The 26,520-nt window shown below is 37.8% G+C and overlaps 1 protein-coding gene across 1 annotated transcript in view; it reads left to right on the plus strand.

Moving 5' to 3' along the window:
* Positions 1-2,549: 2,549 nt before the first annotated feature.
* MTMR9 (myotubularin related protein 9) overlaps positions 2,550-26,520 on the plus strand; it is a 55,864-nt gene continuing 31,893 nt past the window's right edge. The window contains exons 1-3 of the mRNA XM_030312706.1: positions 2,550-2,986; positions 16,113-16,221; positions 20,573-20,698. Coding sequence (XP_030168566.1) covers positions 2,805-2,986; positions 16,113-16,221; positions 20,573-20,698 — 417 coding nt within the window. The 5' untranslated portion in view covers positions 2,550-2,804. The remainder of the gene's footprint in view (positions 2,987-16,112; positions 16,222-20,572; positions 20,699-26,520) is intronic.

The raw sequence follows: 26,520 nt of genomic DNA on the forward strand, positions 1-26,520 counted from the left end.
AGAGGTGGGGGATTTCAAGAGTTATTAGATCACAATTTGGTGATCGATTTGCTTACGGGATGAAGGGAGGGAGAACACAAGGAAGATAGGCACGAGGTGATCAAGTTTGACTCAGCTGCCTGCTACAGTCAAGCACGTGAGAAAAACTGCTCATCGATGGCACATACAGGCAGTGTCGTCTCTATCTCAAGTGCTCCTGCTACTTTTGGCAACTGTAAATCAGCTTTCTTCAAACTACTTTCAAACGCTCCATTTCTACTAACTACCCAAGGCCTGGTAGAGAAACACAGAGCCAGGAAAGTAAACCTGTACTTCAAAATTTCCGTACTTACTCTCTTAGTTTTTGTTCATTAGTTGTGTAGGGTGTGTTGGCCTTCCCACATTAGCTGTTACTTTTTGAGGGCAAGTGCTGATGACCCAGTAGGCACCTAATACATGCTAGGTGACTATTTGATAGAATACAAGATGATTACACATTAATGCCATTTATTATCTCACAAAATAATAATAAAAGTAATAACATCTGTAAGGTGTTGAGTGTTTTACATGCATTATAAATGCCATCATCTTCTTTTGTTTATCAGAATCATCTGAGACCCTTACAACCAGGCTGTTTGTTTTGACTCCAGCCTCCTCGAATTTAGTGTAATAGAATGGAAGCCTGTCCTATTACTGTTGAGCTCGACTGCCACCTACTGTTGGGTACTTACTACACACTTACTACTGTTGTGTACTTACTAAGTTCACAAATGGCGCTCCGTCTCGGCTCTATTCTTTGCTATTGAATATTTGTTTTCTACAGATCTCAGGGGCTTTCTATGCTTTGAGTTTCAACCCAGAGTAGGTGTAATTTTTTAAGTTTCCGGTGTTCCATTATAGCAATCCAACATGATACTGACAATTTTCTCTTGTGGGCAAAGAGTTTATGCCTTTATGGAATATTAAACATTTTAAAATGTAATGACACACTGGTTTTTTTTCATAGGCTTTTTTTTTTCAGTTAAACTAAAAGAAAAGGTCACAGAATTTTGGAAGAATTTTTCCCTACCTCAAGCAGACATCATTAACTTAAGACAAGACAGACATCTTGGCTACATTCCATTCAGAGTGTAAATCTTACTCATCCTTCAAGGTCATTGTTTCAAATGATATCTTCTCCATAAAACTTTCCCTGATTCCTCATTCTGGAAGTAAATTCTGAATTGTTACAATGAATCACAAAGTGGAAGGACGATAAAAATTCCAATTCAAAAAATAGCTTTATAAACCAGTTCCCTCATTTTCTCTTTTCTGTTGGTTCCTTTTTTTTTTTTTTTTCGTTTGGAGACAAATAAAACTGGACTCTCAGCTGTAACAATCTTATTAAGTGTTTGTTTTAATAAAGGAACATTTTAGGAAGGGCAAGGCCAGAAGCAGGGACACTGTTGGGTGATGGGGTGAGATTTTATTTATTTATTTCTCTATTTATTTATTTATATATATCAGGTGAGGTTTTAGGCAATTCATTTTGACTTTGATTGCTGTGAAACTTTAGCCTATCCATTGTCCTTAGGTACTAGATGGTGAGGATTTCAAAGGTTAATGAAGTTATGAAAATAGTTTAAAGAAGGGGGCACTAAGCAAGAAGAATTTATTTGAGTAAATTTCTTGTATAATTTAGGTATCTGGGAGTAGTTCAGTGGCACTGTATTTAATGGGGTGGCTATGTGGTGGTGACCAATGTCCTCCCCGCCCCCCGCCCCAGGTACCCTGATTTCACAGATCTAGATGGAAGTCCAGTCTCCGCTACAGACTAAGATTTAGCAAGTCATTTGAGCTTCCTCGCAGGATAGGATTAAATTTTTCCTCTTCTGCGCATTGTGTTATTTCTACCTAGGTCCCTCTCATAGGTGTTTGCATGCTTTTTCTTACTCTCGTTCAAGGTCACAGAACCTTGGCGCGGCGCTCTCTGGGAGTCTGCGGTGCCGGCCCTGGGTTCCTCCCTTACACCTGCGGTTTCTCTACGGTCACAATCACTGATTCGATCGCACACTTGCCATCTCACGGAGAATGGAAGAAAATCCTCACACTTTACGTCAGCCCCACGTTGTGACGAGCTCTTGCAGGGACTACTAAAGTGCGGGGAGGCAGGCAAGGACCTCTTCTCGTCGTCCCTTCTTCCCTGGCCTTTTCTGATAAATATTTGGAAGGGGTGAGAGGGACGGCGGTGGGCGTGAAGGCAGAAAGGCTCTTCTTCCTGGTAGGAACACAAACCTTCGGGTCCTTGTTTCCGGAAACATTCTCTTCGGACCTGGGGAGGGGACCGACTTCCGGCTCTGACTTCCCTGCCTTTCGAGTTTCGAGCTCCACCGCTTCCGCCCGGAGTTGCCCTAGGCCCCGGCTCCGAGCAGCTACTTCCGCCAGGAGTCCCAAGCAGCTCGGTCTCGGAAACTGACCCTAAAGCGGCCTCCTCCTTCTCCCTCCAGCCTGCCCACCTGAGGCCGGGTCCCCAGGTGGCGGCAGAGGCTTGCTGGGCCTGTCGCGGAGCGTTCTCTCGGCCCGAGACCTGCACCTGGGGCACCGGGAGCACAAGAGAGACGCCCGGGCCTGGCCCAGCCCCAGCCCCTGTCTTCCCGCGGCCAGTGACGGTGGCCACAGGCCTTGCCGCGCCCACCCTAGCCTGGGGCGGGGCCCGGCCTCCCCGCCCCGTCCCCGCCCCTCCGGCCTGCCCCGAGCCAGGTCAGTCTGGTCCCCAGCCCTGCGGCGGTGTAACCGCCTCGGACCTCCGGGACTCTGCAGTCCCGTGGCTCCGGCCGCGGGGCAACATGGAGTTTGCGGAGCTGATTAAGACCCCGCGGGTGGACAATGTGGTGCTGCACCGGCCTTTTTATCCCGCCGTCGAAGGGACCTTGTGTCTGACTGGTCACCACCTGATCCTGTCTTCTCGGCAGGACAACACCGAGGAGCTGTGGCTTCTCCATTCAAACATCGACGCCATCGACAAGCGGTGAGTGCCCATCCCACCCCCTTCCTGTAGGGAGCTTGGGGGTCCTTAGGTGGACGTTTGAGGCCACGCGATTCAGTGTTTTCCTTGCGCCCCATCGCCTAACCCGCCAGCAACATGAGCCCTCTCTGGCCTAGATTGAGGATAGGAATTTTAGAAAGCAGAAAACCATTCAAACGAGATGCCTGATTTCCGTTAAATCTGGGTGGAATTTCCAGGGTTGTCACATGGTTATCCTGATTATCATTTTTGGTACATAACATCATTTGGGTGGATTTTCAACCTTAAAAAAAATTTCTTCTTCCACCATCATATTCCTTGTATTATTGATTATTGATTGCCCGTCACAGTTCTTGAAGTGGTCGAGTGTGATTTAGGTAAAGTCTTTAGTTGCCACTTTTGAGGAAAACTCCAAGAACTTCGTGTGTAGTGTCTAAAGTTCACAAAACTTTTTTTTCTTTCCCTCAAACATGTTTAGTTGATCATATTTCTCCTTATTTCTTATCTTCTGGGTCATCAATTGAATACTTCCTACCATAGGAGATTTAATATCTTTTATTTATCCTTACTAGGGTTTGCTTTTGGAAGAAACAGAATTGGCTCTTAATCAAAAATATTAATTCGTTAACCTCTTTTTTTTTTCTTTTTGCACCCCAGACTCTGTCTTTCCAAGGTGGTGTCTCAGAGTCAAAAAGTTATACATCCATCTGCAGTCAAAATTCTTACTTCCCCAATGGCTCTGTGTACTTAACTCTAGCCAGGAGAAGGTGAATTGATCATCCACTTTACACTAAAGTGTAAATGAATGACAACAGCCTTTTTTATTACCTCTCAGGAAAACTTGGATATTAAGAAGATTCCTAGAGGGGTTATGCCTTAAAAGAAAATAATTTCTAGTGGTAGAATTTGAATGGTATGGATGCACTGGTGACAGATTTATTTATTTTTTTTTAAGTAGAGGATTCTTGCTAGACTCCTCAGATCAACCTTCTCCTGTGTAAAAGTTTTCGATGGTCTCTTCCTGGCCTGCATAATAAAGCATAAACCTCTTAACTCTGTCATTTGTGGTGCTCCGTGTCTGGCCCTAACTTACTTTTCCCACTTTGGTTCTTGCCATTCCCTTTCAGGAACCCTTTTTATTAGCCAGTCCTCACTCTTTATTTTTGCTCGCCGTGTCCTGCATTCTCTTGTGTATATCTTATCGATGCTCTTCCTTCTGCCTGGAATGCCGTGTTCCTCCCAAGTTTGTTAAAGATTTATTGAATGTCGTTAGGGTCTAGACATTTTGGGAGGCTTTAAGAACATCGAGATGAATAAAATATAGTTCTTGTCTTTCAGGACTTCATAGGCCATCATCCAACCTCTATTCGTCTATCAATATTTAGTTTAACCCTGTTAACTGCCACCTCTTTTTGTAGGTTCTTCCTACAAAGAAGGAATTTCCACAACTAGAAGTAATTCTCACCTTGAAATCCTTTAGCTCTTTAATTATACCTCTTTAATAAGTGTATGTTACCATTTGTGTTTTGATAGTTACATAGATGTTAGCTCCTTGAAGTCAGTACTTAACATTTGGTTAATTTTTATCTCTTTCAAAACTCCTAACGTGGGCAGATAGGCATATAGGAAGTATAAGATGGATTGACCCCCAAATGGTCTGTGGCGCTATAGAATACAAATTACTTATTTATTTTTTAAATTTTTTAAAAATGTTTTTTATTTATTTTTGAAAGAGAATTAGACAGAATGTGAGTTAGCGAAGGGCAGAGAGAGAGGAAGACACAATATGAAGCAGCCTCTAGGCTCAGAGCTGTAAGCACAGAGCCTGATGCGGGGCTTGAACCCACGAACCCACGATATCATGACCCAAGCCAAAGTCGGATGCTTAACTGACTGAGCCACCCAGGTGCCTCTGAAGCAGAGTTTCTCCTCACCACCAACTCCCTTTTCTTTTTTTCTTATTTCTTTTTCTATGGTTGCTTTTCACACTTTCATTTCAGTAGCATTTACTACATGCCAGGCCTGGTAAGGCTAACAAAGTATATAAGACATGACATTTTAACCTGTTAGGGCAGAAATGACAAATTGTGTATACATTTACCTTTTTCCCCAGGAAGCAGCATGATGTGATGGAAAGAACACGAGCTAGGTGGTCAGACCAGAGTTTGTTTAATTGTTGTGGTCAAGAAATACTTCCATGTGTCTTCTATGTGCTGATCACTGTCTGGGCTCTGCAGGTACAGTGGTGACTAAGGTTGAAGAATTTGTGTACCAGTGGAGGAGATTCAAATAAATCAACAAATAAGTAGATAACGATGTCAGGTAATAAGTTCCGGGAAGGAAAATAAAGAAAGATGGGAGGGTAGAGAATGCCAGTGTATTTAGAAAGAATTTCAGAGAAGACAAGTGACATTTAAATGAATGACATCTGAATGAAGAGAGAAAGCTAGCAGTGTGAATATGGGAAGAAGGAGCATTCCAGCCAGAGGGATCAGGGAATGCAAAGATAGGAATATGCTGGGATTAGACAAGGAAAAACAGAGACCAGTTGGCTGGAGGGCAGTGAGCAAGGATAGAGGCTAGAGGCATAGCAGAAAATGGTTGGAGGGATAAGCAGGGACCAGATGGTGTAGGGCTTTATTTGCCGGTGTGATGGTTTTCACAGGAAGCCCCTGGAGAGTTGAAAGAAAGGAAGTAAGAGCAGACAGACTTTGTAGATGATTCCGGTCGCTGGCAGAAAATGGATTGCAGAGGGGGAAGAGTGGAAGCAGTGGGCCCAGTTAGGAGACTGTTGAATAGTTCAGGGAAAAGGCGGTGGTGACTTTAGAGTGGAAGCGGGGGCACCTGGGTGGCTCAGCAGGTTAAGGGTCGGACTTCTGCTCAGGGCATGATCGCACGGTTCGTGAGTTCGAGCCCCGCATTGGCTTCTGCACTGGTGATGCAGAGCCTGCTGGGAATTCTTCCTCTCCCTTTCTCTCTGCTCCTTTCTCCCTTTCTCTCTCTCTCTCTCTCTCTCTCTCTCAATAAATAAATAAATAAATAAATAAACAAACAAACTTGGAAAAAAAAAGGAGTGGAAGCAGTAGTAGCGTGATCAGAAGCAGGCCAGTTTGGGGTGTGTTTTGAAGGCTGAGCTGCCATGCCTCGTGAGTGAGTTGTAAATGCTATGTGAGAGGAAGAGCAGTATTAAGGATGCCTCTTTTAGTGCTGCCTCCGGTGGGGTAGGTGTCCTTGGACAAGCCACTTAACCTCTCTGAACATCACTTCTATCACACAGAGGAAGACAGCCCTTCTTGTATCTAGTAGTAACTTCTATTTGGGTAACACGTCACAGGCTCATGTAGTGCTGTCATGCACATTGCATACATAATTTGATGTGGTCCTTTTAGCACGCAAGGTGTTACACAGGTTTTACAATTATACCTTTTTCTTTTCATGGACCTCACATGTAGAGAGTTGAGTTAATCCTACTCAGTTGATGATGCGTCATTTTCAGGATGGATTCATTACAAGGTTTTCTTGTTTTTTTTTTTTTTTTTTTAATTTGATTCGTCTTCAAGCCCTAATTTTCATGCCTGTTTTCTACCTCATCCTCAGTCCCTATAGGCAAGTAATGCTGAGTGTTGCTATTTGTCCTTGGATATATGTATATTCCTATAAAATATATAGCACTATCATGTGTGAGTTTAATTTACCTCAGTATGAGTATGTTGCAGATCTTGTTCTATTTCTCAACATTAACTCAGTACTCTTGTTCAGGATCTCTTCCTATTGCTGTGTGTACATCCATTTCACTGCTTCTGATGGCAGAATAGAATCCCAAATTATCTACCACATTCTGCTTTTCTGACCCTCCAGAGAACCTCCAACTTCCTGCTGTCATGACATATTCTGCCCCTCCCCCGCTTCATGTGTAAATTCTCTCTCTCCCTCTTTTTAAAAAAAAATTTTTTTAAATGTTTATTTATTATTGAAAGTCAGAGAGAGTCAGAGCATGAGCAGGGGAGGGGCAGAGAGAGAGGGAGACACAGAATCCAAAGCAGGCTCCAGGCTCCGAGCTGTCAGCACAGAGCCCGACGTGGGGCTCAAACTTACAAACCTCCAGATCATGACCTGAGCTGAAGTCGGATGCTTAACCGACTGAGCCACCCAGGCGCCCCTCTCTCCCTCTTAAAAAAAAAAAAAAAAAAGTGCTTAAAAGTTAGGTTTGTTGTCTTTCTAGCATTGATTTGCACCGGTTCTGTGTATACTCTTGAGGTATTATTCTTTACTTGGACATGGCAAATGTCTTCTAGTCTCTCACCCATTTGTTGACTTTTCTGTGGTGTTCTTTGTTGAACAAAAGGCCTTAATTTTAATTCAGAATTCATCAATTTTTACTTTATTGTTTTGCTTTTTAAGTCATACTGAAGAAGATCGCTAGGATATTCTCTACATTTTCTTCCATATTAGCTTTATCCTTTTACCCTTCACTTTTAGTACTTTAATTCATTTGGATTCTACCTTCATTTCAAGTGTTTTTCTCCATGTAGCAAGCCAGTTTTCTTAATACCATTGTCTAGCAACCCATTCTTGACTGATGCATCATAACATATATCAAGTGGTTTCATATATGTATAGCTTTCTCTGTGTCCCATAAGTTTTGTAATGTTATGTGTTTGTTTCCATTTGTTTCTATTTTTTCTAACTTACTGTGTGATTTTTTTTCTTTGATCCATTGGTTGTTTATGTGTTTAAAAAAATTTTTTTTAATGTTTATTTTTGAGAGAGAAAGATAGACTGTGAGCAGGGGAGGAACAGAGAGAGAGGGAGACACAGAATTGGAAGCAGGCTCTGGGCTCTGAGCTGTCAGCACAGAGCCCGATGTGGGGCTTGAACCCACAAACTGTGAGATCATGACCTGAGCCGAAGTCGGACGCTCAACCGACTGAGCCACCCAGGTGCCCATGGCTTGGTTGTTTATAAGTGTAGTGTTTAATTTCCATAATTTTGTGAATTTTCCAGTTTTCCTTTTGTTGTGGATTTCTAATTTCATCCCATTGTATTCAGAGAAGATACTTTGTAAGATATCTATCTTTTTAAATTTATTGAGGCTTTGATTTGTGGCCTAACATATGTCAATCCTGGAAAATGTCCCATGTGTATTCTGTTGTTGTGTAGCATGTACATGTCTGATGTATCTAGGTGGTTTATTGTGTTAAGTGTCTATTTCCTTATTTATCTTTAGTCTGGTTGTTCTAGCCACTATCATGAATGGGGTATTAAAGTCTCCAACTATTTTTTCCTTCAATTTCTGTCAGTTTTTGCTTCATATGTTTTGGTTGCCTGTAATTAAGTGTGTAATATTTATAATTGTTATATCTTCTTGCTGTGATGAATCTTTTTTCGTATATAAAGCCCTTCTTTGTCTCTTGTAAGCACTTCTGATTTGAAGTCCATTTTGTCTGAGGTTAGTATAACTGTACCTATTGTCTTTTGGTTACTGTTTGTGTGGAATATCTGTTTTCTGTCTTTTCACTTTTAACCCCTTTGTGTCTTTGAATCTTGAGTCTCTTGTAAGACAGCATATTGTTGGATCATACATTTTTTTAAATGTGTATTTATTTTGAGAGCAGGGAGACAGAGAGAGAGAGCAGGGGAAGAGCAGAGAGAGAGAATCCTAAGCAGGTTCCATGCTGTCAGTGCAAAGCCTGACACAGGGCTCCATCCCACGGCTGCGAGATCATGACCTGAGCTGAAATCAAGAGTTAGGTGCTCAACCAACTGAGCCACCCAGGTGTCCCTAAACACATTTTTTAAAAAAGTTTTTTATTTTATTTTGATAAGAGAGAGTGTGTGAGTGGGGGAGAGGGGCAGAGGGAGAGGATCCGAGGCAGGCTTCACACTCAGTGTGGAACCCAATGCAGGGCTCGATCCCACCTGAGCCAAAATCAAGAGTAGGATGCTTAACCAACTGAGCCACCCAGGCACCCCCAGATCATGTTTTTATTCATTCTTCCAGTCTCTGTCTTTTGATTGAATGGTTTGTTTAATACATTTACATTTAAAGTAATTTTTGATAAGGAGGGACTTCTGTTACTGTGCTGTTTTCTTTTTTTTTTAATTTTTTTTTTTTAACGTTTATTTATTTTTGAGACAGAGAGACAGAGCATGAATGGGGGAGGGTCAGAGAGAGAGGGAGACACAGAATCTGAAACAGGCCCCAGGCTCTGAGCAGTCAGCACAGAGCCCAACGCGGGGCTCGAACGCACAGACTGCGAGATCATGACTTGAGCCGAAGTCAGACACTCAACCAATGGAGCCACCCAGGCGCCCCTGTACTATTTGTTTTCTATATGCCTTATAGCTTTTTAGTCCCTTAATTACTGTTCTATTTTGTAGTTGATTTTTTGTAGTGAAATATTTAAATTTCTTTCTTGTCTACTTTTATGTATATTCTGTAGCTATTTTCTTTGAGATGATCATAGGCATTACATTTAACATCCTGAAGTTATAACACTCTAGTTTGAATTTATACCAGCTTAACTTCAATAGCATACAAAAAATCTACTTCTTTATAGGTCTGTCCCTACTTTTTTTTTTCATTGTTAATGTCACAAAATTACATCTTTATACATTGTATGCCCCCAAACATAAACTCATAATTATTGAAAATGCATTACTCTCTTAAATTATGTAGTAAACAAAATTTGGGGGTATAAACCAAAGTTACAGTAATACAATAATATTAACTTTTATACTAATAATTTTTTTTTGAATGTACTAATCTGTTAAATCATGTAGAAAACAGAAAGTGCAATTACACACCATTATTACATATTAACTTTTATAATTACCCATGTGTTTACCTTTATTGAGATCTTTATTTCTTCATATAACTTCAAATTACTGCCTACTGTCCTTTCATTTAATCTTGTAGGACTCCCTTGAGCATTTCTTTTTCTTTTTCTTTTTTTTTTAAGTTTATTTTGAGAGAGAAAGCATAAAGTGGGGAGGGGCAAAGAAGGAGGGAGAGAGAGAGAGAATCCCAAGCAGGCCCTGCACCGTCAGCAAAAAGCCTGATGCAGGGCTTACACTCAGGAACCATGAGATCATGACCTGAGCTGAAGTCAGATGCTTAACTTACTGAGCCACTGAGGTACCCACCCTTGAGCATTTCTTGTAAGGTAGCTCTAGTGGTCATAAATGCCTCAACTTTTCTTTATCTGGGATTATCTTAATTTCTCCCTCACTTTGGAAGGACACTTTTGCTGGATATAAGATTCTTAGTTGACAATTTTTTCTTTTAGCACTTTGAATATATTAGCTCACTGTCTTCTGGCTTCCAAAGTTTATGATGAGAAGTCTGTTTATTATCTTATTGTGGCTCCCTTGTATGTGACAATTTACTTCCCTCTTGCTGCTTTCAAAATTTTCTCCTTGTCTTTTGAAAGTTTGATTAAAATGTGTTTTGATGTGGTTCTCTGAGTTTATCTTATCTGGATTTTGTTGAACTTCTTGGATGTTTATATTCATGTCTTTCATCAAATTGGGGAATTTTTCAGCTATTATTTCTTCAAATATTCTCTCTCTCCCTTTCTCTTCTCTTTCTGGGACTTCCACAGTGTGTATGTTGGTTCTCTTGTTGGTATCCCACAGGTCCCTTAGGCTCTGTTCTCTTTTTTTCAATCTTTTCTCTCTGTTCCTCAGACTCAATAATTTTCATTTTCTTATCTTCAGTTTCATTGATTTTTCTTCTGCCTGTTCACATCTGCCTTTGAATCCCTCTCGTGAATTTTTCATTTCAGTTATCGCACTTTTCAGCCCCAGCATTTCTTTTTGGTTTCCTTTTAGGTTTTCTCTCTCTTCATTGATATTTCCATTTTGTTCACACATCACATTCTTGACTTTCTCTACATCTTCCTTTAGTTCTTTGAGCATCTTTAAGACAATTGTTTTAAAATCATTGTCTAGTGTATCTGCCATCACGTCTTTTTCAGGGAAAGTTTCTGTTGATGTATTTTTTTCCTTTGACTGTCCCATACTTTCCTGTTTATTTGTATGCTTTGTGTGTTTTTTTTTTTTTTTTTTTTTTTTTTGGTTGAACATTGAACATTTGATCTAATAATGTGGTGATTCTGGAAATCATGTTTTTCTCCTTCCCCAAGGTTTGCTCTTTTTTTGTTGTTGTTTTGTTGTTTTTACTTATTGTTATTGTTGATGTTGTTATTTATTGTTGTAAGCTTTCTCTATGCCAAGGATCAGCCTAGAGTATAAATTTAAGGTCATCTTAGGGTTTTTTCTGAGCCTTTCCCTGGGCATTTACAATCCTAATTTTCCTGATTTATGTAATTGTCTTTGAATGTCTTAGTCTTTAATGTCTGTCTCCTGAAAGGAGAAGAGTGAAAAATGAAATGCAGGCAGGGAGGGGAAAGGGGACTGTTGTTTAAAACTCTGGAAATCACTTGTTGGGGAGAGGCTTACAACAATGGGGAAAGATGCAATAACAGATGCAATAACCAGATATCCACTGGCCTCTGCTCTTCTGTGATCAGAAGCAGCAATCAGTTATTAGCACACAAATCCTGATATTTGTAGGACAGGATCTCTTTTCTCTGATGTTTGGAGGACAGGGTCTTTTTTGCCCAACCTAGCTTCTGCAAGCTGTTTGTAAGTTGCTCCAGGAACGTGTGCACAGCTGCCCACCTCATGGGTAGGATGCATAGCTGCTATTTTGCTAAGAGCTGAATGTATCCAAAACTTACCATCCAGGTCTCTGGGACTCTGGAAGTTGCAAGCCTTAATAGACTCTAGAGTTATAAAACAGTCACATCAAACAGATCATGCCAATGAAATTGCTGTCTAGGTTGGGAGACAGATTCCTGGTGCTTTCTATTCCACCATCTTCCCAGAATCTTTCCCTTTACTGAGTTTTGAGTGTTTTTAAAAATATATAGTTTAGATACAAGTCTTTTATTATATAAGATCTGCAAATATTTTCTGTCTGTGGCTTGGCTTTTCATTCTCTTTAACAGTGTCTTTCAAAGAGAAAATGACTTAAATTTTGAAGAAGCCCAATTTACCAGTTCTTTTATAGATTGGGGTTGCGGTGTCTTATCTTAGAAATCATTGCCTAACCCAAGGTCACAAAGATTTTTTCTCTTTATCTTCTAGCACGTTTATAGTTTTAGGTTTTATCTTTATGTATATGATACATTTTGAGTTTTTATATATGGTTTATCATATACATATATATGTGTGCATGTACATATATTGCATATAGATATCTGATTGTTTTGCCCTTTTTTCAATGCATTGTCTTTGCATCTTTGTCCATATATAAATAGAACTGTTTCTAGACTCTTTTTTCTGGTTCATTGATCTGTTTATCTTGATGTTGTTACCACACTACCATACTGTAGCTTTATATTAAGTTGAAATTATGTAGTATTACATAAATTGTTCTAATTAAAATTCTGTCTATTTCAGGTCATTTGCATTTCCATATGAATTTTAGAATCAGCTTGTCAGTTTCTTTAAAAAAAGCCTCTGATTTTGATGAGAATTGTGTTCAATCTGTTGATAAATGAATTTGGTAAGAGTTAACATTTGATATCTTAATATTGAGATTCTTAATATTAATTCTTAATATTAATTCTTAATTCTGCCCCATGAACAAAGTGAATCTCTCCATTTATTTTATTTAGGTCTTCCTAAATTTCTTTCAGTGATGTGTTGTAATTTTCACTTACAGATCTTAGGCATCTTTTGACAGATTTTCCTCTGTTCCACATTTTTAGATGCTCTTTCAGATGGTATTTTAAAAATTTCAATTTCTAATTGCTCATATGTATTAATTATGTTTTTTACTTTCTGTATTTTATAATACATTGATGTCTTAAGCCCCTTGCAGACCTGGAGTGGGACTGCTTCCACTCAGGGTTAGCTATTTCCTAGAGATAGCAAGAAAATTGCCTGCAAGCACACCTTTGATATGCAGACCAACCAATCTCAAGTCCATACCTGCATCTGCTTCCTCTTATCAGGCTTCTGCAGTCAGGACCACTATTCTCCTGTCCTAAATTCTTCCAGGGCCAGGTACCAGACAACCAGGGATCACTGGTATAACCCAGAGCCTGACAGAATTATTCAAACTCTAAGCCTAAACTTGCTCGGCTCACCTACCCTGCCTTTCCCATTCTTTTCTGTGAAACATCACAGAAGTTCTGGCCCATCCTTTCCTCTCGCTCTGTCTGCCTCCTGACTGTCCCAGATGCTTCCCCATGTGGCTCTGAGTGACATAGTTTGCCTCTCCTGTTGGGAAATGTGAGTAACAAAATAACTTTTCAGTGACAGTTATCTCCTGATCTATCAGCCTCACCATCCTGAATAAAAACCAAATCCTGGGCGTTTTAAACAATTGTTGCGATAGTGTATAGAAATACTATTGATTTTTGTGTATTGAATTTGTATCTGGCAGCCTTACTAAACTCATCTTTTAATTCTAATAGCTTTTATGTATTTTTCATTGGCTTTTCTAAATAGGCAATCATGTCATCTGCAACTAAAGACCATTTTATTTCTTTGTTTTCAGTCTGGATGCCATTTATTCATTCTGGTTTTGTTTTTTTGTGTTTTTTTTTTGTTTTTGTTGTTTTCTTTTGTTTTGGCCTTATTGCACTGGCTATTAACTGTCAATACAATGTTGAATAGAAGTGGTGAGAGTGAACATCTCTGTTATTTCTGATATTAGTGAAAAAGTATTTAGTTTTCACTGTTAAGTCTGTAATTAGTAGTAGGGTTGTTTTGTTTTTGTTTTGTTTTGTTTTGGTAAATGCTGTTGAAGATGTTTCCTTTTGTTCCTAGTTTGCTGAGAGTTGGGGTTTTTTGTTTTTGTTTTTTAAAATCAGGAATAGATGTTGACTTTTGTCAAATGCTTTTTCTATATCTATTGAGATGATTGTGTGGTGTTTTTCTTTTTTAATTTGGCAATATGATAAATTGCTTTGATTTTCAAATGATAAACCCCAATTGTTTATGATGTATTATCCTTTTCATGTATTGTTGGATTTAATTTGCTAATATTTTGTTTAGAAATTTTGCATCTGAGTTCATGAAATATATTGGTCTGTAGTTTTCTTGTAATGTGTTTTTTTTTTTTAATATATATATATTAGGGTTATGCTGGCCCCATGGAATGAATTGATAAATAATTGCCTTTTCTTCAACTTTCTGGAAGAGTTTGTCTTGAATAGTATTTTTTCCTTAAACGTTTTGTAGAATTCATCAGTGAAGCCACCTAGACCTGAAGGTTATTTTGTTTTTGTTTTTTGTTTGTTTGTTTGTTTTGGTGGTAGTAGGGAGGAGATTTTAATGAACATTTCAGTTTATTTAATAGCTATAAAACTAATTAGGTTCTCCTTGAGTTTGTGTCTTCTAGGAATTTGTCCATATCATTTCCCTTGTTGAATTTATTGGCATAAAGTTGTTACTAGTATTTCCTTTAATGTTTTTAATGCCTGTAGAATCTGTAGAGATTCTCGTTTCTCTCCTTACTGGTACTGGTAAATTGAGACAGATTTTCTTTTTTCCTGATCACTTTGGCAAGTGGTTTATTGCTTTTATTGTTTTCAAACAATCATTTTGCTTTTCTTGTTCCCTATAATTTTCTTTTTTCTCTTTCATTGATTTTGGCTCTGATCTTTATTATTTAATGTCTTCTGCTTTGGATTTAATTTGCCCTTCTTTTCCTAGTATCCTGGAATCTGAAGTCACTATTATGAAACTTTCTTTTTTAATATAGATGCTCTCCTCAGACTATCAGCCCCACCCAGGTTCCCTCTCCTGTGGCCTGGAACTCAAAACAGTAAACTGGGGTATTTGTAGGACTCATCTTGTTTCCCATCTCCCAGAGATCTCTGTTCTTTGTTGCTTGATGTCCAGTGTCTTGAAAACTGTTCTTATATTTTGTCCAGTTATTTTGGTTGTTTCAGGTGGGAAGGTAAGTCTGGTCCCTGTTACTCTACCTTTGCCAGAAGTAGAAGTGCCAAGAATGTGAGTTTTCAAAATAAATTTTATAAGCAGCATTCTAGTGTGTTGATAGGTTGTGGATGTCTGGTGGAATTATCTTTACTAGGATTTGACCCGTGCTGATAACGTCTGCTTGTCCAAATTAACAACGCAGTGGTGAGAGGCATAGGGATGCTTACAATTCAGATGGCGTTCAGAAGAGTGGCTGTAGGAGATGTCTTTCTAAACTGGGCAAAAGGTAGGTTAAATGAACAGCATTTGGACAATCTGAGAATTCCTAGTTAAGGAATACCCAGAACTATTAATGGAAAAGATTTAGGGCCAACCAGTGGCAAAGCAAAAGAAAAATCAGAGCTGTTAGCAAGTACTGACAAAACAAAACAACTACAATAAAAGACGAACATTCCAATAAAGGTAAAGTTACATTTGCACAAAATTTACTGATACAAAATTTGTGATTAGATATGACATTGATTTAGAGTAGATATTGCAAGCTAATAGTTTTTAAAGACTGAAAAAGAGATATTTATATTTAAAATCAACTATTAAACTTGGAAGTAAGTAAAATCTGAAATGAAGTGTTTTCCTATGTTTCAGAAATACCTCTGTACAAACACTTACCACATTAATTACAGATCTTTTTTCTTCATTCTTTGAAGCAAGGTCCCAAATAATTTTCATTAAATGAATTGGCCTAGTATGAATTACTTTATGAATTTGAAATGTTTTTAAGTACATATATTTAGAATAATTTATGGCTCACATTTTAGTAATGCAGGCTTGCCTCTTCCCTAACTAGACTAATTGGGGAGAAGAAAGGTGAATGTAGATGGTAATTCTTTTTTCTACATTCTTTTTTCAAGGAAATAATCATATGCTTAAAGATAGAGACACATATAGGGGTGCTTGGGTGGCTCAGTTGGTTCAGCATCCAGCTCTTGATTTCAGCTCAGGTCATGATCTCTTGGTTTGTGAGTTTGAGTCCTGTATTGAGATTCACACTGACAGTGTGAAGTCTGCCTAGGATTCCCTTTTCCTCTCTCTCAAAATAAATAAATATACTTTTTTAAAAAAGATAGAAATGTATATGTTCCTAAGCATAATTTGTAATTTTTTACAGATTTGTGGGACCACTGGGTACCATCATCATAAAATGTAAAGACTTTCGAATAATTCAGTTGGATATTCCTGGAATGGAGGAATGTTTGAATATTGCCAGTTCCATTGAGGTAAATGTTTCAGAAGCAAAATCTGGTGAAAGTAAATAGTAATAAAAAAGAACCTTATATTCTTACTCAGTATAGCTCTTATGTTTGTTTTACTAGATACTTGGTCATGTTCTATGACTCACATATTGAAAATTGTTAGGAAAAGCCTCACCCGGATTCATTGTTATAGGAATGTATTAGGATTTTATTGACTTATAGCAGTTTTTAGTGTTCTGGGTTCCTTATTCCTCCAGGTTCACTCATTGTAGCATTTGACAGAATTTCCTTCCCTTTTAAGGCTGGATGATAATCCATTGTATGTGTATATGGTAAGGCTTTTGTTAGAAGTTACTTCTTTTATCAAAGCAAATAATTATCACCAGTGATTATAGCCCTGTGTTTGTTTTTAGCAAGTCTGAAGCAAACAGAGAATGTTTGCTTGTCTTAGGCAAATGTTTGCCTAAGACTAAAAAGTGTGTTTGTTTTATATTTGTATAAACAGTATTGACTGTCTCTTCAGATTTCAAATAATAGAAATTTTTCTTGGATAATTTAATATTTAAATTGAGGAGCTCACTTCATTTTCTTCCCCATTCAAACCAACTATTTTGGTTTACACTCAAATTTTAAATTGCCTTATTTTAAATCATTGCTACTAAATTATAGTAATTAACTTTATGTTTATGGTATTTTCTAGATAATTATAGACACACTGATTTCTTTTCCCTCCGGCTATGAGTGACTAATCTGGTCTTTGTATCCAAAACAAATGCTAGTGGCTTAACTATTAAAAGGAGGCAGAAAGGTTTAAAAATCTAGAACTAGGATCATGTTTGGTTTCTAAACAAGAATAGAGAAATAAAAAAACAACTGTTGTGGTGCTGAGAAAATGGCACGTAACCATTTTACCTTCTGCCTTTGCTAAATTTTCCCTAAAGGAAATGAGAAGATGAGCTGAACTGTTTGTCTTACATATCTGTCATTTGGAAGTGACAGAGTAATGTTGATTTGGCCACATTCGCTAACATGGGTAAGAAACACACTGTGGTTTCTAGGCAGTTAAGCTGAAATACTGTCCTGCTCTTTGGGCAAGGAAATGCTACTGACCCATTTCATTTCAGCCTGTTTTTTGTTTTTGTTTTTGTTTTTTTTCAGTTGTGGGTTTGGATTTTCACTGGCCAGTCTGCATTTTTCTTTTTATCTGTTTTATGGGTTACAAGATAGCTGGTTGGTGGGTGTCAGTGAAATCGCATATGGTGAAGGATAGTGGTGAAGAAATATAGGGCAAAGCTATTAACCCACTTTCTGATTGCATTTACTTAGCTTTGTTAGCATCTGACACTAATCAGTTGTTTCATTAGCTGTATATAGTACCTAAAATTCTTTAGAAACTGATTATATAGAAACCCTTACAGCTGAAAAGAAGCTATGAATTACGAGCCATTCTCCTAATTTGACCTTAGGAAGTGAATGCTCTACTGGTTATTTTTATAACGTAGTAAATGTCCATAGTGAACGTGGCCTCTTGCCTTTTGCTGCTATCTAATTTCTTTCCCATCTCCCCTATATATCTTGATATAACTTGGAAGTAATAAGTGAATTTCTTATATAGCACAGTTGAACTGTTCTTTGCAATCAAGAATCCATATACCCAAATATATTCTGCTGCCATAAATAGAATCCCACTGGAGTAATAACTTGCAAGTGCTCGTTTTTCTAAATCGTAGTAGGAAGGCTGATGAAGCTTTTTTCTATGTAGTTTCTACTGTCTTTTGGAGTTGAAATGTTTTCAGTTCTTTCAGCGTTAATGAGTTTAAAGGAAAAGTCCTACCTCTAGCGATACAAATTGTGATCACGACAAGTCAGAATATGAGTGCTTATTATCTGCTAAAGTGACTGCTGACTTGCATTAAAAATCACGGGGCACCTGGGTGGCTCAGTTGGTTAAGCGTCCGACTTCAGCTCAGGTCATGATCTCACCCTCTGTGAGTTCGAGCCCCGCATCCGGCTCTGTGCTGACAGCTCAGAGCCTGGAGCCTGCTTCAGATTCTGTGTCCCTCTCTTGCTCTGCTCCTCCCCCGCTCATACTGTCTCTCTCTCAAGAATAAATAAAACATTTTAAAAAGTTAGAAAAAAAAATCGTGATTGTACCAGTATGCAAACAGTAGGAGGTTCCCTAAGAAATTAAAAATGGAACTACCATGTAACCCAGCAGTCTCACTTCTGGATATATAGCCGAAGAAAACAAGATCATTATCTCAAAGAGGTATCTGTACTCCACTGTTCATTGCAGCATTATTCATATTCGCCAAAATATGGAAATACCCTAATTATCTGTCAACAGATGACTGGATAAAGAAAATGTGACACATATCTATATATATAATGGAATATGATTCAGCCTTAAAAAACAGCAATCCTAATATTTGTGACAACATGAATGAAATTGGAGGGCTTTGTGTCAAGTGAAATCAGGCAGAGAAGACAAATAATTGCATGTTATTACTTATATGTGGAATCCTAAAAAACAAAAACAAAACTTAATAGAAACAGAGTGGAAAAGTGGTTGTTGCAGGCTGGGGAAATAGGGACAGGTTGGTAAAAGTTACAAACTTGCAGTTATAAGATGAATAAGGTCTTAAGATCTAATATATACCATGGTCCCTCCAGTTGATAACACTGTATTGTATAACAGACATTTTCTAAGAGAGTAGAACTTAAATGTTCTTAACAACAAAAGGTAAATATGTGAGGTGATGGACATGTTAATTGACTCAATGGGGGAGTCCTTTCACAGTGTGTCAGATCATCACTTGAAATATCTCTTAGTTTTGGTAGTTTTACCTCAGCAAAGATGAAAAAAGATTTTTTAAATATTGCAAAAAATATCTTAAACCAATTAAAAAAGTAAACCAATTAAATAATGTTTGTCCTGAACGATGACAGTTCTGGCCTAGGTCAGATGTGGACACTGGCCATTCTGTTTCTGTTTAGTGTGATTGGAAGCCAAAGACTCTACAGAAGTGGATAATGGATTATCCAGCCCTGCTTCTCCATATTTTCTGTTTTATGAGCTCTGGGGGGAAGTTGTCATGATTTATGAACAGACAGAAGAATAGCTTTGGATGGGGATGTTTTTGTTAAGTTGTTGAACTACATGTCCAGTCTATTTTTTACTAAGGCTTGGGCCCATTCTTTTGTGAGACTGATCCTTCTGTGACCTAGAGGGAGGTAGCTTTATTCTGAGAGTTTTGGGGAACTAGCATGATGTTGGGGCCCCGCCCTCCTCCAGAAGAGTGTCTCCATAATTCCTGGAATTTGAATTATGCTAATTGATTTTGGTGCCTTTTTTTGCGGCCATAGAAGTGCTTTTCATAACTCCCCTGTCAGAAGGTTGAAATAGCCTCCATCACCTGGAGGATATTTCATCTGTCTGTTCCTCCAATTTAGTCAGATTTTCTTGCTGGTATTACCCAGAATTCAAGAGTTCCAGATGAACACAGGCTCTTTTGGGAACCATAGAGTTAATGCCGCAGCTTGAGAATGGGTCATTGTAACATAAAGATGATATGATACATGACCAAATGGCATATCATTCTAAGAAGGTAGAACATGAACATTGATGGAGCATATGTGGTGCATAGGATATGTGAAGCATATAATTGCCAAGATCAATTTCAGGGTTTATCATGTGCCAGGCACTATTATTAACAGGCCTGTTATATACATTATCTTTCTTAATGCTACCACTAGCCCTATGAGATAGGTACTTTAATTCCCCCCATTTTTGAGCTAAGGAAATGGAGGCATTAGAGTGGTTACATTAGTTAACCATTATTGCACTGGGATCTGGAATTTGAGTCTAGCAGTTTGGCTCTAGTCTGACTCTTTGGCCACTTACCTGTGACACCCTTATTTATGGTTATTAACAGACACTGATTTTATGTAATTTACATATGTTGATACAGTTGATAGCTGGGATTTTGAGCCATGACCTTGCTTGCTAACAAAACGTGTTTATTTTCTGATTTCCAGAAATATTTGGACCTTTTTATTAGGCTTTGTTAAGTGGTGTCAAAAGGAGTTATTTAGTTTTTCTCCTAGAATAGGTGTACACACTTTTCTTGTCCTTGTGTTCATTCAGCAAATGATAACTGAGTGTATGTTATGTGCCAGATACATACCTTGTTAGATGCTAAAAGCATGGAAATTAGCTTCAATAAACTATATATCTAGTGGTAAGTGCAACGTTAGAGAAATATATTGGGTGTGTATCATTATTGATCATATTTAATACCAATTTGGCAGTTAGAAAGTGTTGAAATTGCGGTATGTTCCTTTTCCTTTCTTTAATTTCCTTTTTATGCCCTAGGCACTGTCTACCTTGGACTCTATCACTCTGATGTACCCTTTCTTTTACCGACCCATGTTTGAAGTGATAGAAGATGGCTGGCATTCTTTCCTTCCTGAGCAAGAGTTTGAACTCTACTCTTCAGCTGTGAGTTAACTTTTCTGAGAGATCTATATGTAATGAGAAATAACCCAGCACCTTACTTGTGAAAATGATCACTTCCTTTTGACAAGTAATAAGGTGTTGTTGGCTTATCTATGCCTAAAAGAAATTTCTGGTAGTGATTAGTAATGCAACTTCTGCCATTCAGAGATTTGCGTAATTTATTTTCAATGCTGTAGCTCAAGTGATTTTTCCACTAGTGGATTTGCTGTATTCCAAATATTACTTTTTTAATTTCGAAAATGACATTGATAAAACATTAAGATCTTCATAAAGGTAATCCTGACATGTTTGAATTAATTGTTGATTATTTTAAAAGTGTCTCCATAGATATAATTTTATATGTAGTAATTAGGGTCTGAGCTATCCCAAAGAAATCTGTTGAACCCACTGTGTACCTAAGACAGCATTAGAGAAACATAGATCACATTTGTTTCTGTGGGATAATTTTTATGTTTTTAGAACTTGGGTTATTAAGACCATGTTACTAGAACCAGGTTTTCTTTCTCATTCTTCACTATTTTACTTCTTTCTTTTTCCATCACACCTATGTAAATGGACCCAGTGGGGGTGGGGCGGGGTATGGGGATGAAGAAGTAGGGACCAGGGTGCTATGTAATTTAAAGAATAAAGATGTTCATGGCAAGCAAAGTGTCAAAGGAACAAGAAGTTCACATTCTTATTTATGGGGCATTTTTGTGTAGTTTGTGGATAACTACCTGTATTTACACTTACATTTAGTGTTTTTATTGCATTACAAACTGCATAGTAAACATTCTTTTAAAAAAAAATTTTTTTTAATGTTTTAATTTATCTTTGAGAGAAAGAGAAAGAGACAGAGAATAAGCGGGGGAGGGGCAGAGAGAGGGAGACACAGAATCCAAAGCAGGCTCCAGGCTCTGAGCTGTCAGCACAGAGCCCGACGCAGTCCTTGAACTCGTGAGCTGTGAGATCATGACCTGACCGAAGTTGGACGCCCAAACGACTGAGCCACCCAGGTGCCCGCATATAAACACTCTTAAATGCATGATGCTTTTCTGTTGTGTCAGCTGCCACCTAATGGTTACCTTAGGGGAATCCTCAATTATTTCCTAGGTGGCAAATGGCTGTCACATGGTGGTCAGAAAGAGAGATGTCTGAATGATTTGCTTGGTTACCCAAAACTGTCCATACAGATGACCTGCCTGTGATTTATCTTGGAGATAGGTGCTGTGAGTGAACCAGTGTAATTCTACATTCTACAACTCAACATTCAAGTTAGTCTCCTATTCTGTGCAGAAATCTCCTGTTTGAAAAAACAACCATGATGTTGTTGTTTAGCCTCTACTTGAACTCTTAGTGCAGGAGAATTCGCAAAAACACAATGATGCCCCGTTTGGGGACAGCTCTTATGCTGAGCTGAGCTCTGTCTCCCTGTACACAGAGCCAATGTTTCTGATGTTACCTTGTGTTACCCAATTTATCTTATTCCTCTACCATGAACTGTTCCTCAAATTAAGAACTTTTATGTCCCCATGAAGTTTTCTTTTCTGTAGATTAAATGTCAGTATTTACCTCAACTTTTCTTCTAGTAACAGTGACCTCAGGTCCCCACACTATCCTGGTTGCTCTTCCCAACAGGGCCTTCAGTTTGTCATTTATTCTCTTAAACATATGGTACCCATAACACTTGGTGTAGATTGGAACTATGGCTGGTACTTTAAGGCAGCTTAAGTTTGAATCAGCATTTTTGAGAATTAAGTTACTAATGAAATAAGTGAAAATTCCTGCATCTCACATGTGTTACTAAGGGATCCTCCCTATGTTTCTGTTATTTTATTTACGTACTAATTTTTACTCAGATTCATTACTTCTCCTTGTAGACATTTTCTTTTTGGCTCAGCTAATTATTTAAGCACTTTGTATGTTTGAAGTTCTGGTGTTTTCCTGCAAATTTTGTAATCCACAGATTTAATGAGAACATCTTCAATGCCTTGTTTGAGGTATTACTAGATTATGGAAATTTAAGATGAGCAAAGCATCCTTCTACTTGTTCAAAGTCTAGCAATTATTTAAGTAATCAAGTACAATAAAAATAAGTGCTGACAAAAGTATCCGCAAGGCACAGGGAAAATGCCATAATTAAATTTGTGTTACAGAAAATCAATTCTGAAGCAAAATGCCAAGAAACTGCTTAAGAGGCTACTGTAATAATATAAAGGTGGTTGGATATAGCACAGAAAGATTCAGAAAGTAGAATTAAAAGGCGTTGGTGACCCACTTACTGGAAGTGAAAAGGATGCTACCACTGAGATAGGAAAGGCAGAAAAAGAAATATGTGTAGAGGGAATGAGTTCAGTTTAGTTTGGAGCATGGCAATTCGAATGGCCTGTATGGTACATGTCATTGAATGTATACAAGAGATAGTCTAGAGCTTACTTGAGGGATGTGTTAAAAATGAAAAACTGAGACTAACCAGCAAATACATTGTAGAAACCATGAGGAGAAACTGAGATTGCCTAAGGAGCATCTAAAGTTAAAAGGATGCTAAGGATTGAACCATTTAAGAGGTAAATGGAGGAAAAATCCAAGAAAAGAGCAAGTTTCACGTAGGAGGGAGTCAGCAGTGTGGACAGCTTCTTATTCATTGTTTATTTTCTCTTTCACGGCGTAGAATATAAGCTGCTAGAATATTAACTTTACAAGGGCAGGAACAATGTCATTCTTGTTTTCTACTGTATTGCTAGCATATGATCAACGAAGAGTAAATATTTGTTGAGTGAATGAATGTAGGAATGTGTATTTATTCAGAATAGGGCAGAAGGACAGGAAAGCCTTCTATGTATCATTAAAAATCCTCTGCCAGGTTAGACATCTATCACTTAATATTCTTTGAGTAAGTTTTTTTTTTTTTTTTTACCATGTAAAAACTTTATAATATTAGCCAGTCCCTACTTCATTATTATGTCCAAAAGAAATGTGTGGTATTGAATTAGTACTAAAACTAGCTATCAGGATATTGTGGGTTGCATCCCAGATATATTATTGGCTGCTTGACTTTCTGGGACTCCGATTCCATGTCTACAAAATGAAAGTATTGAACAAAGTGATCTCTAGAGTTCCTCCTATGTTAAGCATGCTTTTTATTCTAGGATATCATGAAAGATTATTTCAGGTACTTTGTTGAAGTACACATACACAGTATATGTGTACTCCCCCAATCTACCACTTTAGAAATTATATATAAAAAGGTGATGAGGTCCTCCTTTTGATTGAGTAGCTCCTATCTCACAAGACCTCCTGCAGAGATAGATGACAAACTATGAATAAAACACAAAAAACTGCCATCTGAAAGCTCTGGTAATTGAACAGAAAGCAGCATTATTTTGGAGGAATCAAAACATAGAGACAGTGAATGCCAGAGTGGGATTTCTATTTGGGCGGCTTTGTCCTCAGGTCAGCATAGTTGTGGCATTGATAATGTGGAACAGCTAACGTTCCAATAGAAAGCCCACCTTCTTCTGGTGGGAGGAGCCGGGTGAACGGTTTGGGGCAACCAGAGAGCCAGAGAAGGGGAACCTTGATTTTGTGTGCAGCCTTGAACTTCAGGCTGATCTCGAACCTTGCTTGCATGGGGTAGACTGAGATCAGTCAGAACCAAGATCTGAGCTGCCATGCACCTCAGGTGTGACAGAATTTGCAGTTTAAATCTAATGAAGTTATTTGCCTACTGAAACAAAAAACATGAACTCTCTTCAGAAGACTATAATAGAATGCAGGGTTTCCACAACATAACATTGACAATGTCCAGGATACAATCTAAAATTGAGCTAGGATATTATGACCCATTCTGAAGAAAAAAGTTGACAAGTACCAACCCCAAGATGGGTCATATGTTCAAATTATCACACAAAGACTAAAAAGCAGCTCTTAAAACTGTCCAATTTCTCAGAAAGGAAAATATGCTTGAAACCAAAGAAAAGACAGATAATATCAACAGAGAAATAGAAAATATTAATCTGAAATTAAAAATTCACTGGCTGAGCTAAAAAGTAGAGATGACAGAGGATAGAACCAATGAACTTGAAATTAGAGCAATAGAAATTATTTAGTAGAAAGAAGAGGGAGGGAAGAAGTTACACTAAAATAAGCAGAGCCTCAGAGATGTGGAACAATATCAAAATGCCTAGCATATGTGTAATTGGAGAACGAGAAGGAGAGACTAGAGAGAGTAAGGTAGAAAATATATTTAAAGAAATAATATTTAAAACTTTCCAAATTTGATGAATGAATATAAATTCAACAAGATTCAGCAAGCCCCAGACAGGATAAATTTGAAGAAAACCATGCATAGGCACATCATAGTCCAACCATCAAAAAACAATGGTGAAGAGATCTTGAAAGCTTCCAGGTAAGAACACCACATTACATACACAGAGACAACAATTTAAATGAGCGTGGACTGTTGATCAGAAATCATGGCAACCAGAAGAGAAAACTATAAAGTGCTGAAAGGAAGAAAACCTGCCAACCTTGAGTTTTGCATGTGGTGAAAGTATCTTTCAAGAATGAAGGTGAGACATTTTCAGATTAAAAGGAAACTAAGAATTTGTTGCCAAGAAGACTTTACCATAAGAAATGTTAAAGGAACTTCTTCAGACTGAAGGGAAATAATACCAGAGGGAAACTTGAATATTTAGACTTATTGAAGAATATTGGAAATGCTAAATACGTAGGTAAATACAACAGGCTATTTTTTTTTTTTCCTTTTTAATGTCTTTAACATATACGTGATTATTTGAATAAAGGTTACAGCTTGCCTCTGTGATGTTAATAGTGTATGTAGATCTATTCTGTTTGGAAATTGTGGCTTTTACTAAAGGTGACTGCTATGGTGTGGCTGTTTGGGTAAATCTACTTGTACAATTTTAAGGTTTTTACATTTTATATAATGTGGGCAAATATTTAAGTTAAAGATATATATTGTAATACCTAGAGCAGGGTTTCTGAACTTTGGCACTATTGACATTTACACTAGATAATTCTTTGCTGTGAGAATGTGTCCTGTGCCTTGTAGGATGTTTGACAGCATCTTTGGCACCACTAGATGCCAGTGGGATTCTTTTCACCCCACCTATAGTTGTCTCCACACATTGACGAATGTTATTCCTTGGCAAAATCACCCCTGGGTGAGAACCACTGTCCTAGAACAATCCCTTTTTAAAAAATGTGAAGAGGTATAATTTAAAAAGTTAATATGTACATCGAAATGCAATTCTAAAAAGTATTTAAATCTAACAGAAAGTGGGAAAGAAAAAATAGCAATAGAAACTGAAGGGACAAACAAATAAATGGTAGTCTAAATTCCAGCCATATCAACAACTATTTTAGTATTAATGAGCTAAACACTCCGATCGAAAGATGAAGATTGTCAGAGTGAATTAAAGAAAAAAATGAATTAAAGATCTAAACATAAGCCATGTACAAAAGATGCATTTTGAATATGAAGACATAGGTTGAAAATAAATAAATGGGAAAACATGCCATGGACAAAAAAGCAGAAGTAGCTGCATTTACTCCAGATTAAAAAAAAAATACTCCAAGACACAAAATATCAAATAAAGAGGGTCATTCCATAATAATAAAATTTTGAAGATAAAACTATATAGCAAACATTGATGGAAGTTATGAGTAATTCTGTGATCATGGTATGAGATTATTAACACTGTCCTCTCAGCAATTAATAGAACAGCTAGACTAAAACAAAAACAACTAGACAACAACAAAACAAGACGTGGAAGATCTGAACAACACTATCTGATATTTAT

The sequence above is a fragment of the Lynx canadensis genome, chromosome B1, assembly GCF_007474595.2.
Source record: "Lynx canadensis isolate LIC74 chromosome B1, mLynCan4.pri.v2, whole genome shotgun sequence".
NCBI lineage: Eukaryota > Metazoa > Chordata > Mammalia > Carnivora > Felidae > Lynx > Lynx canadensis.